At 45.6% G+C, this 18,528-nt stretch overlaps 1 protein-coding gene across 2 annotated transcripts in view; it reads left to right on the top strand.

Annotated features, from left to right (window-relative positions):
* Window positions 1-18,314, top strand: part of rnf113a (ring finger protein 113A) — a 39,225-nt gene extending 20,911 nt beyond the window's left edge. Inside the window, exons 7-10 of one of the 2 annotated variants that reach the window (XM_078223714.1) lie at window positions 570-659; window positions 13,657-13,750; window positions 16,494-16,600; window positions 18,148-18,314. In XM_078223714.1, the coding sequence (XP_078079840.1) occupies window positions 570-659; window positions 13,657-13,750; window positions 16,494-16,600; window positions 18,148-18,233 (377 nt within the window). In that variant the 3' untranslated portion in view covers window positions 18,234-18,314. The remainder of the gene's footprint in view (window positions 1-569; window positions 660-13,656; window positions 13,751-16,493; window positions 16,601-18,147) is intronic. The other variant, XM_078223715.1, reaches the window with a different exon arrangement.
* The last annotated feature ends 214 nt before the right edge of the window (window positions 18,315-18,528 follow it).

The raw sequence follows: 18,528 nt of genomic DNA, 5'->3' as shown, positions 1-18,528 counted from the left end.
ACCAGCCTCAGCTGTCTGCAATCTCCATTTTGTTATTCTTTCATAGGATGTGCACATCCCTGATTGCCTTTGAGCAGATGGTGGTGAACCACTGCAGCCCATGTGGTGTAGGTACACTGACCGTGCTGTTAGGGATGGGGTTCCAGGACTTTGACCCAGTGGCATTGAAAGAAGGGTGATATATTTCCAAGTCAAGACAATGTGTGGCTTGGAGGGGAACTTGCGGGTGGTGGTGTTTGCGTATGTCTGTTATCCTTGTCCTTTCAGGTGATAGAGATTGCAGATTTGGAATGTGCCGTCGAAAGAGCCTTGGCAAATAGCTGCAGTGCAACTTGATGGTGCACAGAATTCCCAGCCTCTGAACTGCGCTTGTAGCCACAGTGTTTAGCTGATTGATCCAGTTAAGTTTCTTGAAGACTGGACGAGGAATTGGGAGGACAGGTGCCATCTCTGACTTCCCATCGCATTAATCAGAAAGGCAGTGAGAAAACGGGGCAAGAAAGATAAGTTTTCAGGGTTATACGTTCTCCCCCTGGACGCTGACTGGAATTTTCTTCTCTCTCTCATAGACAGCTGTAAGTTTCTACATGATCGCTCAGACTATAAGCACGGCTGGCAGATAGAACGGGAACTGGACGAAGGCCGATACGGTGTTAATGGTGAGTTTCTTTCTTTCATTCGTGGGATGTGGGCGTCGCTGGTTGGCCAGCATTTATTGCCCATCCCTGGTTGCCCTTGAGAAGGAGGTGGTGAGCTGCCTTCTTGCAACTCAGTGGCTTGCCAGACCATTTCAGAGGCCAGTTGAGAATCAAACACATTGCTGTGGCCCTGGAGTCACATGTAGGCCAGACCAGGTAAAGACAGCGGATTTCCTTCCCTAAAGGACATTAGTGAACCAGATGGGATTTTCCGACAATCGGCAATGGTTTCATGATCATCAATAGATTCTTAATTCCAGATATTTTTTTTATTGAATTCAAATTTCACCATCTGCTGTGGCAGGATTTGAACCCAGGTCCCCAGAACATTAGCTGAGTTGTAACAGAAAGCTCAGCGTTGGCCTTATCTGTTCCAATGTAATAAGAGTTATCACTGGCGGCAAAAGATTGTGTCGCGTGCTAAGCTACCTGCATCACCCAACAACATCAGAATACAATGTGATGTGAGGTTCGCAGTGATTTCAATCACTCATTCTACCAAATGTGGAAATTTGTGGTTAATTTGAAGTTTCCGCTCTTCAGATTCAGCTAATCAGAACAAGGGCTGCAGTTGCATTGTTGCAGTGCCTCTGTGCCAGGATATTGGGGGGCGGGGTTATCGCTAAGATTCCTACTCGTTGTCAGAATGCATTGATGAGGAGGCGCCTGTGTGGATGCCTGGCAGAGTCAGGATAGCACTCAACTGTGGTCGAATTGCCTAAATTCACACAATGCCTGGACATGGGACCGTTCCTCGGTGACAGTGCTACATGGGGTTAGGAGAGCATGAGAGGAGATGTGCTCTTGAGTTAAGAGGTTTGGAGACAACTCAAAACAAAGCTCACTAGTTTACCCTGGATTTTTTACTGGGGTCACTCATTGGACCAATCAAAACTGTTTGACCTTCAATGCCATTCCCTCACCCGTTTTATACAATGGGGGGAAAAAAAAGCAAATTTCTTATTTTTTTAAACCCAACATCAGATGAAGCCCTCAAGATGCACAATATGGTGAGAGCAGCACACGCTATGTCACACTGACCTCACTGGCACAGTGTACAGGTATATCTGGACCTAGTTTCTGGCAGGAAAAGAAATGGAGGCTGTGCCATTCTTTTGAACCATTTTTAGACCCCATGTAGGAACTACACTCATTGTCCTGTGACAGAGGATCAGTATTTCACTCCCAGTTGGAAATGGAACAAGAACTGACACAGTTCACAGAGCTAGTCCTGGTGACTGAGGATCCACAGCAATGCAGCAAGCTGTGTGTGCCAATGTTTTATTAACACACTGTCATGGTAACAGGTGAGCGAGTGAAAGCAATATCCATAAATGTAGACTTATTAATTTCCAAAGTAATAAGATTGACAATCAGTAAGGGTATGAAAGTGAACTCAATGTGAAAGTGAACTCCCAGCTTATCCCAGGTGTATTTTCATTAGCTGGTGCTAATTTCGTTAAATTTACCCAGGCTTGAGGTTCAGTTTTTACCCAGAGATTTTTAAAAAAATTTAATGTTGAAGCCTAGCTTCAAAAACCAGTGACTTATTGGCAATAAAAATTGAAAATATTGACCTTTACATGTAATACAATCCTCTGTTGTACAACTTAGCTTATTGGCTGAAAGAAAGAGCTTGAATTTGCACAATATCTTTCAAGCTGTCGGGGTATCCAGATCTGATTCCAATGTTTTTTTGTTCATTCATGAAACATGGGTGTCGCTGGCTGGCCAGCATTTATTGCCCATCCCTAGTTGCCCTTCAGAAGGTGGTGCTGAGCTGCCTTCTTGGATCGCTGCAGTCATGTGCTGTGAGTTGACCCACATTACTGTGAGGGAGGGAATTCCACGATTTTGACCCAGCAACTGCGAAGGAACGGCGATATCTTTCCAAGTCAGGAGGGTGAGTGGCTTGGAGGGGAACTTGCAGGTGGTGGTGTTCCCATGTATTTGCTGCTCTTATCCTTTTAGATAGAAGTGGTCGTGGGTTTGGAAGGTGCTGTCTAAGGATCTTTGGTGAATTGCTGCAGTGCATCTTGTAGATTGTACACACTGCTGCTACTGAGCGTCAGTGGTGGGGGGAATGCATGTTTGTAGATGTGGTGCCAATCAAGCGGGCTGCTTTGTCCTGGATGGTGTCAAGCTTCTTGAGTGTTATTGGAGCTGCACCCATCCAGGCAAATAGGGGTGCATTCCATCACACCTGACTTGTGCCTTGTAGATGGTGGATAGGCTCTGGGGAGTCAGGAGGTGAGTTACAGTATTCCTAGCCTCTGACCTCGTGTAGCTGTGTTACTGTGGTGTGTCCAGTTGAGTTTCCGGTCATTGGTAACCCCAATGGGGGAATTCAGTGATGGTTACACCATTGAATGTCATGGGGTGGTGGTTAGAGTGTCTCTTATTGGTGATGGTCATTGTCTGGCTTTTGTGTGGTGTGAATGTTACTTGCTAGTTGTCAGCCCAAGCCTGGATATTGTCCAGATCTTGTTGCATTTGAACATAGACTGCTTCAGTACCTGAGGAGTCACGAATGGTGCTGAATATTGTGCAATCATTGGCAAACATCCCCACTTCTGACTTTATGATGAAAGGAATGTCATTGATGAAGCAGCTAAAGATGGTTGGGCCGAGGACACTACCCTGAGGGACTCCAGATGTCCTGGAGCTGAGATGACTGACCCTCCAGAACCAGAACTATCTTCCTATGTACCAAATATGACTCCAACCAGCGGAGATTTTGCCCCCAATAGCCATTGATTCCAGTTTTGCTAGGGCCCCTTGATACCACACTCGGTCGAACATGGCCTTGATGTCAAGGGCTGTCACTCTCACCTCACCTCTGGAATTCAGCTCTTTTGTCCATGTTTGAACCAAGGCTGTAATGAGGTCAGGAGCTGAGTGACCCTGGCGAAACCCAAACTGGGCGTCACTGAGCAGGTTATTGCTGAGCAGGTGCTGCTTGATAGCACTGTTGGTGACCCCTTCCATCACTTTACTGATGATCGAGAGTAGACTGAAGGGGCGGTAATTGGCTGGGTTGGATTTGTCCTGCTTTTTGTGTACAGGATATACCTGGGCAATTTTCCACATTACCTAGAATTATAGAAACTAGAAACAGGAGTAGGCCATTAGGCTCTTCGAGCCTGCTCCGCCATTTATGGCTGATCATCGAATTCAATATCCTGATCCCCCTTTCCTCCCATATCCCTTGATCTCTTTAGCCCCAAGAGCTATATCTAATTTCTTCTCCAAATCAGACAACGTTTTGGCCTCAGCTACATTCTGTGGTAGTGAATTCCACACATTCACCACCCTCTGGGTGAAGAAATTTCTCCTCACCTCAGTTCTAAAAGGTTTACCGCTCATCCTCAAATTATGCCCCTAGTTCTGGACTCCCCCACCATTGGGAACATTCTTTCTGAATCTACCCTGTCTAACCCTGTTAGAATTTTATAAGTTTCTATGAGATCTCCTCTCACTCTTCTAAACTCCAGTGAATATAATTCTAACCAACTTAGTCTCTCCTCATATGACAGACCTGCCATCCCAGGAATCAGCCTGATAAACCTTCTCTGTACTCCTTCTATAACAAGGATATCCTTGCTCAGATAAAGACACCAAAACTGCACAAAACTCCAGGTGTGGCCTCACCAACACCCTATACAATTGCAGGAAAACATCCCTATAGTCAAATCCTCTCGCTATGAAGGTCAATATACCATTTGCCTTCTTCACTGCCTGCTGTACCTGCGTGCTTGCTTACTGCGACTGATGTGCGAGGACTCCAAGGTCTCATTGAATATCTACCTCCCTCAATTTACACCCATTCAAGTAATAATCTGTTTTCCTATTATTGCTATCAAAGTGGATAACCTCACATTTATCCACATTATACTGCATCTGCCATGCAGATGCCCACACACTCAGCCTGTCCAAATCACACTGAAGCATCTCTGCATCCTCCTCACAGCTCACCCTCCCACCCAACTTTGTATCATTTGCAAATTTGGAGATAATACATTCAGTTCCCTCTTCCAAATCATTAATATATAATGTGAACAGTTGGGGGCCTCGCACAGATCCCTGTGGAACCCCACTAGTCACTAACTGCCAATCAGAAAAAGACCCATTTATGCCAACTCTTTGCTTCCTACCTGCTAACCAGCTTTCTATCCATCTCAAGGCATTACCTGCAGTCCCGTGCGTTTTAACTAACATTGTAGTCTGTTATGTGACACCTTACTGAAAGCCTTCTGAAAGTCTAAATAAACCACATCCACTGGTTCTCCTCAGTCAACTCTACTAGTTACATCCTCAAAAAATTCCAATAGATTCGTCAAGTATGATAAAAGCGAATGCTGGAATCTGAAACCAAAAGAGAAAATGCTGGAAAATCTCAGCAGGTCTGGCAGCATCTGTAAGGAGAGAAAAGAGCTGACGTTTCGAGTCCAGACAACCCTTTGCCAAAGCTCTGACAAATGGCTGTCTGGATTCGAAATGTCAGCTCTTTTCTCTCCTTACAGATGCTGCCAGTCCAGCTGAGATTTTCCAGCATTTCCTCTTTTCGTCAAGCATGATTTTCCTTTTGTAAATCCACGCTGACCTTGTCTGATTATACCAGTGCCTTCCAAATGCTGAGTTATGAAATCCTCGATAATGGACTCTCGCAACTTCCCCAGCACTGACGTTAGACTCACTGGTCTATAGTTCCCTGTTTTCTCTCTACCTCCCTTTTGGAATAGCGGGCTTATATTAGCTACCCTCCGATCTTTAGGAACTATTCCAATGTCCAAAGAATTTTGGAAAATAACCCTCAATGGGTCTACTATTTCCAGGGCCACTTCCTTAAGTACTCTGGGATGAAGATTATCAGGACCTGGAGATTTATCCACCTTCAATCCCATCAATTTCCCCAAAACCATTTCTCTACAAATGCTGATTTCCTTCAGCTCCTCACTAAAACATGCTTCTCTCAGCACTTCTGGAACATTATTCATGTCTTCCTTTGTGAAGACTGAATCAAAATACAAATTTAATTCCTCAGCCATTTCTTTATTCCCCGTTATGAATTCTCCCGTTTCTGACTGTAAGGGTCTTGCATTCATTTTTGTCAATCTTTTTCTCTTTACATACCGATAGAAACTTTTGCAGTTAATTTTTATGTTCCCTGCTAGCTTACTTTCATACTCCATTCTTCCCTTCTTAATCGATCCCTTGGTCCTCCTTTGCTAAATTTTAAACTGCTCCCAATCCTCAGGCCTATTGCTTTTTCTTGCCAATTTGAATGCTTCTTCCTTGAATCTGATATTATCTCTTATTTCGCCTGTAAGCAATGGTTTGGCCACAATTCCCTGACCACTCTTGCACCAAACAGGAGTAAACAGCTTCTGGAGTTCACCTATTCATTCTTTAAATGCCTGCCATTGCCTGTCCACTGTCTTTACTTTCAGTAATGTTTCCCAGTCCATCATGGCCTCATACCTTCATAGTTACCTTTTATTGAGATTAAGGACCCTGGTCTCAGAATCAACTACATCATTATCATTGACAAAAAATTCTACCATATTATGGGCACTCGTCCCCAAGGGTTCTCTCACAACAAGATTACCAACTAATCCTTTCTCATTGCACAACACCCAGTCCAAGGTGCCCTGCTTCCTTGTTGGTTCCTCAACGTATTGCTCCAGAAAACTATCTCCCCGTGTGCGCTCCAGAAATTCCTCCTCTATTGTACTGTGACTAATATGACTCTCCCAATCTATATGCAGATTAAAGTCGCCCATAATCACAGATGTTCCTTTAACATCTGCATCTCTGATTTCCTGTCGAATGTTTTTCCCAAAATTACCCCTACAGTTTAGTGGTCTGTAAACCACCCCCACCACCAATGTTTTTTGCCCCTTGGTGTTTCTTAACTCGACCCACTTCATCTATGCTAATATGTTTCCTCAATATCGTATCAATATCATCTTTAATCAACAATGCAACTCCACCATCTTTTCCTTTCCGTCTGTCCTTCCTAAACACTGAATAGCCCTCAATGTTTAGTTCCCGTCCTTGCTCACCTTGGAGCCACGTCTCCGTAATGTCAACTATATCATACCCCTTTACATCTATCTGTGCAACTAATTCACCCATTTTGTTTCAAATGTTCCAAGCATTCAGGTACAAAACCTTAAGGTGGGCACTTAGAACATAGAATAGTACAGCACAGAACAGGCACTTCGGCCCACGATGTTGTGCCGAGCTTTATCTGAAACCAAGATCAAGCTATCCCACTCCCTATCATCCTGGTGTGCTCCATGTGCCTATCCAATAACCGCTTAAATGTTCCTAAAGTGTCTGACTCCACTATCACTGCAGGCAGTCCATTCCACACCCCAACCACTCTCTGCGTAAAGAAGCTACCTCTGACATCCTTCCTATATCTCCCACCATGAACCCTATAGTTATGCCCCCTTGTAATAGCTCCATCCACCCGAGGAAATAGTCTTTGAACGTTCACTCTATCTATCCCCTTCATCATTTTATAAACCTCTATTAAGTCTCCTCTCAGCCTCCTCCGCTCCAGAGAGAACAGCCCTAGCTCCCTCAACCTTTCCTCATAAGACCTACCCTCCAAACCAGGCAGCATCCTGGTAAATCTCCTCTGCACTCTTTCCAGCGCTTCCACATCCTTCTTATAGTGAGGTGACCAGAACTGCACACAATATTCCAAATGTGGTCTCACCAAGGTCCTGTGCAGTTGCAGCATAACCCCACGGCTCTTAAACTCCAACCCCCTGTTAATAAAAGCTAACACACTATAGGCCTTCTTCACAGCTCTATCCACTTGAGTGGCAACCTTTCGAGATCTATGGATATGGACCCCAAGATCTCTCTGTTCCTCCACAGTCTTCAGAACCCTACCGTTGACCCTGTAATCCACATTTAATTTAGTCCTACCAAAATGAATCACCTCACATTTATCAGGGTTAAACTCCATTTGTCATTTTTCAGCCCAGCTTTGCATCCTATCTATGTCTCTTTGCAGCCTACAACAGCCCTCCACCTCATCCACTACTCCACCAATATTGGTGTCATCAGCAAATTTACTGATCCACCCTTCAGCCCCCTCCTCTAAGTCATTAATAAAAATCACAAAAGAGCAGAGGACCAAGCACTGATCCCTGTGGCACTCCGCTAGCAACCTGTCTCCAGTCCGAAAATTTTCCATCCACCACCACCCTCTGTCTTCGATCAGACAGCCAGTTACCTATCCAATCGGCCAACTTTCCCTCTATCCCACACCTCCTTACTTTCATCATAAGTCGACCATGGGGGACCTTATCAAACGCCTTACTAAAATCCATGTATATGACATCAACTGCCCTACCTTCATCAACACACTTAGTTACCTCCTCAAAAAATTCAATCAAATTTGTGAGGCACGACTTGCCCTTCACGAATCTGTGCTGACTATCCCAGATTAATCCGCATCTTTCTAAATGGTCGTAAATCCCATCCCCAAGGACCTTTTCCATCAATTTACAAACCACCGAAGTAAGACTAACCGGTCTATAATTACCAGGGTCATTTCTATTCCCTTTCTTAAACAGAGGAACAACATTCGCCACTCTCCAGTCCTTTGGCATCATCCCCGTGGACAGTGAGGACCCAAAGATCAAAGCCAAAGGCTCTGCAATCTCATCCCTTGCCTCCCAAAGAATCCTAGGATATATTTCATCAGGCTCAGGGGACTTATCGACCTTCAGTTTATTCAAAACTGCCAGTACATCCTCCCTCCGAACATCTATTTCCTCCAGCCTATTAGCCTGTAACACCTTCTCTTCCTCAAAAACATGGCTCCTCTCCTTGGTGAACACTGAAGAAAAGTATTCATTCATCACCTCGCCTATCTCTACTGACTCCATACACAAGTTCCCACTACTGTCCTTGACCGGCCCTAACCTCACCCTGGTCATTCTTTTATTCCTCACATAAGAGTAAAAAGCCTTGGGGTTTTCCGTGATCAGGCCCGCCAAGGACTTCTCGTGTCCCCTCCTAGCTCTCCTCAGCCCCTTATTCAGCTCATTCCTTGCTAACTTGTAACCCTCAATCGAGCCATCTGAACCTTGTTTCCTCATCCCTACATAAGCTTCCCTCTTCCTTTTCACAAGACATTCCACCTCTTTTGTGAACCATGGTTCCCTCACTCGGCCATTTCCTCCCTGCCTGACAGGGACATACCTATCAAGGACACCCAGTATTTGTTCCTTGAAAAAGTTCCACTTTTCATTAGTGCCTTCCCCTGACAGTTTCTGTTCCCATCTTATGCCCCCTAGTTCTTGCCTAATCACATCATAATTACCTCTCCCCCAATTGTAAACCTTGCCCTGCCATACGGCCCTATCCCTCTCCATTGCAATAACAAAAGACACCGAATTGTGGTCACTATCTCCAAAGTGCTCTCCCACAACCAAATCTAACACTTGGCCCGGTTCATTTCCCAGTACCAAATCCAATGTGGCCTCACCTCTTTTAATGTTTTTTTTCTTTCCTATTTTTCACTCGGTCCTTATCTGACTCTGGCCCTTGATTTCTCTGCCCAGCACTTTCCTTATTCTCCTTACTGTCTTTTCCTCTTGTTCTTAATTCCCCCTGCTCTGTATCCTTGCAAAGGTTCCCATCCCCCTGCCATATTAGTTTAAACCCTCCCCAACCACTCGAGGAAGTACCCCTCCCCCAAGGACATCAGTCCCGATCCTGCCCAGGTGTAACCGTCCAATTTGTACAGGTTCTACCTCCCCCAGAACTGGTCCTAATGCCCTAGGAATCTGAAACTCTCCCTCTCACACAATCTTTTCAGCCACGTATTCATCCTATGTATCCTGCTGTTTCTACTCTGACTAGCAAGTGGCTCAGGAGTAATCCTGAGATCACTATCTTTGAGGTCCTACTTGTCAGCTTGCTTCCTGGCTCCCTATATTCTGCTTTTAGCACCTCATCCCTATTTTTAACCTATGTCGTTTGTACCGTGTACTATGACCACTGGCTGTTTGTCCTCCACCTTCAGCCACTCCGAGACATCCTTGACCCTAGCACCAGGGAGGCAACAGACCATCCTGGGGTCTTGTTTGCGGCCACAAAAACGCCTATCTATTCTTCTTACAGTTGAATCCCCTACAACTATTGATTCCCACATTTTTTATTCCTCCCCTCTGCAGCAGAACCAACCATGGTGCAACGGATTTGGCTGTTGCTGGGTTTCCCCGAAAGGCCATTCCCCTCAACAGTATCCAAAGCGGCATATTTGTTTTGCAGTGGAATAGCCACAGGAGATTCCTGCACTGCCTGCCTGCCTAGGTCTCTTGCTCTGCCTAGTGGCCACCTATTCCCTTTCTGCCTGTGGAGTCTGAGCCTGTGGTGTGACCACCTCCCTATATGTGTTATCCACAATACTCTCCTCCTCACGGATGCTCCACAGCTGCTGCTCCAGCTCTGAAAAGCAGGCTTCCAGGAGCTGCAGCCGGAGACACTTCCTGCACACATGCTGGCCCCGGGCACTGGAAATGTTCTCACATGGAGCCCAAAGAGCAGACCACAGCTTGGAGCTCTCCTGTCATGTCTTACCCCTTTAAATCGTCGGGTCGATGCCAGTGTTGTAATTGTACTGGAAGAGCTTGGCTAGGGGAGAGGCAAGTTCTGGAGCACAAGTCTTCAGTACTATAGCCGGAATGTGATCAGGGCCCATTGCCTTTGCAGTATCCAGTGCCTCCAACCGTTTCTTGATATCACGTGGAGTGAATCGAATTGGCTGGAGACTGGCATCTGAGATGCTGGGGACCACTGGAGGATCATCCACTCGGCACTTCTGGCTGAAGATTGCTGCGAATGCTTCAGCCTTATCTTTTGCTCTGTTGTGCTGGGCTCTTCCATCATTGAGGATGGGGATATCTGTGGAGCCGCCTCCTCCAGTGAGTTGTTTAATTGTCCACCACCATTCACGACTGGATGTAGCAGAACTGCAGAGCTTAGATCTGATCCATTGGTTGTGGGATTGCTTAGCTCTGTCCATCACTTGCTGTTTATGCCATTTAGCATGCAAGGAGTCAGTCCTGTTTGGTAGCTTCACCAGGTTGAGACCTCATTTTTAGGTATGCCTGGTGCTGCTCCTGGCATGCCCTCCTGCACTCTCCATTGAACCAGGGTTGATCCCCTGGCTTGATGGTAATGGTTGAGTGGGGAACATGCCGGGCCACGAGGTTACAGATTGTGCTGGAGTACAATTCCGCTGCTGTTGGCCCACAGTGATAGCGTTGCTAGCTCTATTCGAAGTCTGTCGCATTTAGTACAGGGATAATGCCGCACAACAGGATGGAGATTATTCTCAATGTGAAGGTGGGACATTTTATGCAGTGTGTTGTTTGTTTTTGAGACTGAACTCAAAAAAATGGCACAGCCTCCATTTCTTTTCCTGCCAGAAACTAGGTCCAGTATATGTGTGCATTGTACCAACCTGAGCTGAAACAGTATGTAGATAGTCCAACTAGGGAAGGGGTCATACTGGACCTGGTATTGGGGAATGAGCCCGGCCAGGTGGTCGATGTCTCCCGAACTTCATGAGCAGTTCAGGAACGGTGACCACAATTCAGTAAGCAGTAAGGTACTGATGGATAAAGATAAGTGTAGTCCTCAAGTTGAGGTGCTAAATTGGGGGAAGGCTAATTACAACAATGTTAGGCAGGAACTGAAGAATGTAATTGGGGGCAGATGTTTGAGGGCAAATCAACATCTGACATGTGGGAGGCTTTCAAGTGTAAGTTGATAGGGATTCAGGACCGGTACATTCCTGTAAGGATGAAGGATAAGTATGGCAAATTTTGGGAACCTGGGATAACAAGAGATATTGTGAGCCTAGTCAAAGAGAAAAAGGAAACATTTGTCAAAGCTAGGAGGCAGGGAACACACGAAGCAAGTGTGGAATACAAGGAAAGTAGAAAGAAACTTAAGCAAGGAGTAAGAAGGGCTAAAAGGGGTCATGAAAAAGCATTGGCCAGCAGGATTAAGGAAAATCCCAAGGCTTTTTATACATATATAAAGAGCAAGAGGGAGAGGGTTGGCCCACTCAAGGTCAGGGGAGGGAATTATGTGTGGAGCTAGAGGAAATGGGTGAGGTATTAAATGAGTACTTTGCTTCAATATTCACCAAAGAGAAGGACTTGGTGGATGATGAGTCTGGGAAAGGATGTGTAGATAGTTTGAGTCATGTTGAGATCAAAAAGGAGGAGGTATTGGTTTTCTTGAGAAACATTAAGGTAGACAAGTCTCCAGGGCCTGATGGGATATGCCCCAGAATACTGAGAGAGGCAAGGGAGGAAATTGCTGGGGCCTTGAGAGAAATCTTTGTATCCTCACTGGCTACAGGGGAGGTCCCAAAGGATTGGAGAATAGCCAATGTTGTTCCTTTGTTTAAGAAGGGTAGCAAGAATAATCCAGGTAATTACAGGCCGGTGAGCCTTACATCAGTGGTAGGGAAATTATTGGAGAGGATTCTTCAAGACAGGATTTATTCCCACTTGGAAATAACTGGACATATTAGTGAGAGGCCACATGGTTTTGTGAAGGGGAGGTCGTGTCTCACGAACTTGATCGAGTTTTTCGAGGAAGTGACGAAGATGATTGATATGGGTAGGGCAGAGAATGTTGTCTACATGGTCTTCAGTAAGGCCTTTGACAAGGTCCCTCATGGCAGACTGGTACAGAAGGTGAAGTCGCATGGGATCAGAGGTGAGCTGGCAAGGTGGGTACAAAATTGGCTCGGTCAAAGAAGACAGCGGGTAGCAGTGGAAGGGTGCGTTTCTGAATGGAGGGCTGTGACAAGTGGCATTCCTGAGGGATCAGTGCTGGGACCTTTGCTGTTTGTAATATATATAAATGATTTGGAGGAAAATGTAACTGGATTGATTAGTAAGTTTGCGGACGACACAAAGATTGGTAGATTTGTGGATAGCGATGAGGACCATCAGAGGATACAGCAGGATATAGATCAGTTGGAGACTTGGGCAGAGAGATGGCAGATGGAGTTTAATCCGGACAAATGTGAGGTAATGCATTTTGGAAGGTCTAATACAGATAGGAAATATACAGTAAATGGCAGAACCCTTAGGAGTATTGATAGGCAAAGGGATCTGGGTGTACAGGTACACAGGTCACTGAAAGTGGCAATGCAGATGGAGAAGATAGTCAAGAAGGCATACAGCATGCTTGCCTTCATCGGCCGGGGTACTGAGTTTAAAAATTGGCAAGTCATATTGCAGCTTTATAGAACCTTAGTTAGGCCGCACTTCGAATATAGTGTTCAATTCTGGTCGCCACACTACCAGAAGGATGTGGAGGCTTTGGAGAGGGTACAGAAAAGATTTACCAGGATATTGCCTGGTATGGAGGGCATTAGCTCTGAGGAGAGGTCGGAGAAACGTGGTTTGTTCTCACTGGAGCGACGGAGGTTGAGGGGAGACCTGATAGAAGTCTACAAGATTATGAGAGGCGTGGTTAGTCAGAATCTTTTTCCCAGGGTGGAAGAGTCAATTACTAGGGGACATAGGTTTAAGGTTTAAAAGAGATGTACGTGACAGATTTTTTACACAGAGAGTGGTGGGTGCCTGGAACACGTTGCTGGGGGAGGTAGTGGAAGCGGATACGGTAGTGACTTTTAAGGGGCGTCTTGACAAGTACATGAATGAGATGGGAATAGAGGGATATGGTCCCGGAAGGATAGGGGGTTTTAGTTAAGTCGGGCAGCATGGTCGGTGCAGGCTCAGAGGGCCAAAGGGCCTGTTCCTGTGCTGTAATTTTCTTTGTTCTTTGCCTATGAGGTTCCATTTTGCGATACTGAAGTGTAGACCTCAGTATTCCTGGGGGGAAGGTGGGGTGGTGGTATGATGGCTTCTCACCAGTATGTACCTTTCATTTGCAGATGATGAGAACTATGAAGTCAGCAGTGATGAGGATGACGTTCCCTTTAAGTGTTTCATCTGCAGGACCTCTTTTACGAACCCAGTAATCACCAAGTAAGTTGCTTTGTCACAAAGACCACAAGATTTTTGCATTATAAATCTTTGGTTAGGTCGCAGTTAAGAGCATTGTGTTCAATTCCGGTCGCCACATCACAGGAAAGATGTTCTACAGGACAACGTTCCGAGCAGACAGGGGGGTGTTGGTAGGTTAAAGGAACCGTAGTGCACGAAAGCTGTGCGGGACCTAGTTGCGAAGAAAAGGAAAGTGTACAAAAGGTTCAGAGAGCTTGGCAAAGATAGGGATCTAGCTGAGTATACGGCTTGTAGGAAGGGACTAAAGAAGGAAATTAGGAGAGCCAGAATGGGCCACGAGAAGGCCTTGGCAGGTAGGATTAAGGAGAACCCTAAGGCGTTCTATAAATATGTGAAAAGTAAAAGGATGAGATGTGAAGGAATAGGGCCTATAAAAGGTGAAGGCGGGAAAGTCTGTATGGAACCAGTAGAAATGGCAGAGGTGCTTAATGAGTATTTTGCCTCGGTTTTCACAGAGGAAAAGGACCTGGGTGGATGTACTGCGGGCTTGCGGTGGACTGAAAAGATTGAGTATGTGGACTTTAAGAAAGAGGTTGTGTTGAAATCTTTGAATGGCATCAAGATAGATAAGTCACTGGGTCCGGATGGGATGTACCCCAGGTTACTGTGGGAGGCAAGGGAAGAGATTGCAGAACCTCTGGCGATGATCTTTGCGTCGTCGATGGAGACGGGAGAGGTGCCGGAGGATTGGAGGATTGCGGATGTGGTTCCTATTTTCAAGAAGGGGAATAGGGATAGCCCAGGAAATTACCGACCGGTGAGTCTAACCTCAGTGGTTGGTAAGCTGATGCAGAAGATCCTGAGGGACAGGATTTATGAGCATTTAGAGAGGTTTAGTATGCTCAAGAATACTCAGGACGGCTTTGTCAAAGGCAGATCGTGCCTTACGAGCCTGGTGGAGTTCTTCGAAAATGTGACTAAACACATTGACGAAGGGAAAGCAGTAGATGTGGTTCATTTGGATTTTAGCAAGGCATTCGATAAGGTCCCCCATGCAAGGCTTCGAGAAAAAGTGAGAGGGCATGGGATCCAAGGTGCTGCTGCCCTGTGGATCCAGAACTGGCTTGCCCAAAGGAGGCAGAGTGTGTATAGATGGCTCTTTTTCTAAATGGAGGTCGGTCACCAGTGGTGTGCCCCAGGGATCTGTTCTGGGACCCTTGCTGTTTGTCATTTTCATAAATGACCTGGATGAGGAAGAGGAGGGATGGGTTGGTAAGTTTGCCGACGACACGAAGGTTGGTGGGGTTGTGGATAGTCTGGAGGGATGTCAGAAGTTACAGAGGGACATAGATAGGATGCAAGACTGGGCGGAGAAGTGGCAGATGGACTTCAACCCAGATAAATGCGTAGTGGTCCATTTTGGCAGGCCAAATGGGATGAAGGAGTACAATATAAAGGGAAAGACACTTAGTACTGTAGAGGATCAGAAGGACCTTGGGGTCCGGGTCCATAGGACTCTAAAATCGGCCCGCAGGTGGAGGAGGTGGTTAAGAAGGCGTATGGTGTGCTGGCCTTTATCAATCGAGGGATTGAGTTTAGGAGTCCGGGGATAATGATGCAGCTATATAAGACCCTCGTCAGACCCCACTTGGAGTACTGTGCTCAGTTCTGGTCGCCTCATTACAGGAAGGATGTGGAAATGATTGAAAGGGTGCAGAGGAGATTTACAAGGATGTTGCCTGGATTGAGTGGCATGCCTTATGAGGATAGGCTGAGGGAGCTCTGTCTTTTCTCCTTGGAGAGATGTAGGATGAGAGGAGACCTAATAGAGGTGTATAAGATGTTGAGAGGCATAGATCAGGTGGACTCTCAGAGGCTTTTTCCCAGGGTGGAAATGGCTGCTACGAGAGGACACAGGTTTAAGGTGCTGGGGGGTAGGTACAGGGGAAATGTTAGGGGGGCGTTTTTCACACAGAGGGTGGTGGGCGAGTGGAATCGGCTGCCGTCAGTGGTGGTGGAGGCAAACTCAATAGGGTCGTTTACGAGACTCCTGGATGAGTACATGGGACTTAATAGGATGGAGGGTTATAGGTAGGCCTAGAAGGTAGGGATATGTTCGGCACAATTTGTGGGGCCGAAGGGCCTGTTTGTGCTGTAGTTTTTCTATGTGGAGGCTTTGGAGAGGGTGCAGAAGAGGTTTACCAGGATGCTGCCTGGATTAGTGGGTAAGCGCTATAAGGAGAGACTGGACAAACTAGGGTTGTTTTCTCTGGAGCAGCGGAGACTGAGGGGAGACCTGATAGTAATCTATAAAATTATGAGAGGCATAGATAGGGTTGAATCTTTTTCCCAGAGTTGAAATATCTAATACTAGGGGGAATGCACTTAAGGTGAGAGGGGGAAAGTTCAAAGGAGATGTGAGGGGCATGTTTTTTTTTACACAGGTGTAGGAGTCTGGAAAGTGCTGCGAGGGGTGGTGATTCAGGCAGATATGATAGGGCGTCTAAGGGGCTTTTAGATGAGCACATGAATATGCAAGGGATAGAGGGATATGGATCAAGAGCAGGCAGAAGGGATTAGTTTAATTTGGCGTCATGTTCGGCACAACATCATGGGCTGAAGGGCCTTTTCCTGTGCTGTTCTGTTCTATTCTTTAGGCAGCAAATTGATTACTGTTATGTTCTGTACGTCTGTGTTATTTAGTGATCTGCCTCTTATTTGTGGACTGTTCGCGCTATTTAACAAGCTGTCTGTTCTTTCTCAGGTGTAAGCACTATTTCTGTGAAAGTTGTGCCCTGCAGCATTACCGTAAATCACAACGCTGTTATGTGTGTAATGAACAGACCAATGGAGTCTTCAACCCCGCCAAAGGTGTGTGTTTGTGCCTTTATTAGCAGCACTGTGGCTCTTTAGAGGTGGCATTTGACACAGAAACACGACATTTGTATTTTAGGTTGAGTTTCTGTTTGAATATCACGTCCCTTTCTGAGCATCATTCCCAGCATCAGTCTCTGAACACGTAGAGTCTCAGAGAGTGGGAGTCACTGACAGGCCTGGCATATAATACTTGTCCTGAGAAGGTAATGTAGCTAATCGATATATCTGATTAGCTTGCTGGGTCTCTTCAGAGGGAGGTTAATAGTTAAACCACATTGGTGTCAGATTGGATATTGATCCAGATTGGGTAAGGGTGGCAGATTTCTATCCCTAAGAGACATTAGTCAACCCATTGGCTCTTTACACTGATGTCACTGCTTCAGAATCACTTTTACTGACACCAGCATGACTTGGATATCTTAAACTGAATCCAAATCCCTGAGTGGGATTTGAACTCATGTTTTCTGAATGATAAGTCCAAGCCTCTCAGTTACTTTTCCAGTGATGAAACACGGCCCAATCATGTCTTCTGTGATCAGTGGGACATTAAGCAGAGCCCCAGTAACAATGAACAGAGAGTTCACGAAGCTGCAAAAGCAGCTTGTCTGATCCAGGGCTAATGATCAGCCTGAGGGTTGGACAGGACTGCAGCTCAAACTCTGCAGACAGCAGATCCAAGTCCTGTTCCTGAGGCATTTTAAACAACTTGTTTAAAGTATCTGGAATCCATTACCACAAGGAACTGCTGGAACTGACTCGTGCATGATATGGATGAGAGAGTTAGATAAAGATTGAGTCAAATGTAAAGGGAATGGGGAAGTAGCGTGGAAATGGAATTCGAAGTTTGGAATGGGATTAGCTAGTTCCAGTGTGGAGCCTGTATCAGCAAAACAGTTTGACTGAGTGCCTGGAGTTATTGTCAAGTTTGTGAAAGTTTTGCCATCAGCTCCTTGAAGCCCAGTAGTGAGTTGTAGAATCGGGAGGTACCAGGATTGAGTTAAGTACTATTACCAAGGCAAAGACAAAAGAAAAGTGCTACAATCAGCTTCTATCTTGGTCTTGGGCAGATCCTCCACATCCTCTGGTACTTGATCCACTTGTCGGCCTTTCACACAGTCATCCACAGATAGGGAGCAGGCACTGTCATCAAACTGTATACAGCTGAAACGTACTGTGGCCAACAAGAGTCACGGTGTGGTGACCACGATCGGGAGCCTAGGCTTCGTTTCATCCTCCTCTCCTGAACCACGACACTGGTCAAAAGCAAAATGCTGCAGATGCTGGAAATCTGAAATAAAAAAAACAGAAAATGCTGGAAAATCCCAGCAGGTCTGGCGGCGTCTGTGCAGAGAGAGAACAGAGTTAACATTTTGAGTCCATGTGACTGAAGATCTGAAGAAGAGTCATACGGAGTGGAAACGTTAACTCTCCACAGATGCAGCAAAACCTACTGAGTTTTTCCAGCATTTTCTGTTTTCATTATTGGCCAAAATGGCTATTTGAGAATTTACCGCAATTAATTTTTATTTTGTTTATTTCAGAACTTATGGCAAAATTGGCAAAGCATAAAGCTGAGCACCCATCTGACCATTCCAACTCTGCAGATGAAGTGGAACAAACAGAATAACTCTTCCCCCTCCCCTCTGTGCAGAATGTTGTACCAAGTTTCAAATTCGTTTAGCAAAATAAACACATTTATTTTGGAAAAGGTTTTTGTGTCTGTCTTTACCAGCAATGAAATATTCTTTAATTCACATCTACTCGGAGGAATATTATAAAGCACAAAGTTAAATGATGTTGCCGGAGCTGTTTAAAATGAGAATTTCAGGCAGAGTTTTCACTGAGGGAATGATCATAAAAGCATAGAATCCTACAGTGCAGGAGGAGGCCATTCGGCCCATTGAGTCAACACTAACCACAAT

The sequence above is a fragment of the Mustelus asterias genome, chromosome 11, assembly GCF_964213995.1.
Source record: "Mustelus asterias chromosome 11, sMusAst1.hap1.1, whole genome shotgun sequence".
NCBI lineage: Eukaryota > Metazoa > Chordata > Chondrichthyes > Carcharhiniformes > Triakidae > Mustelus > Mustelus asterias.
The sequence above is the reverse complement of the archived record's forward strand: the minus strand, read 5'-3'. Positions and strand labels throughout refer to the sequence as shown.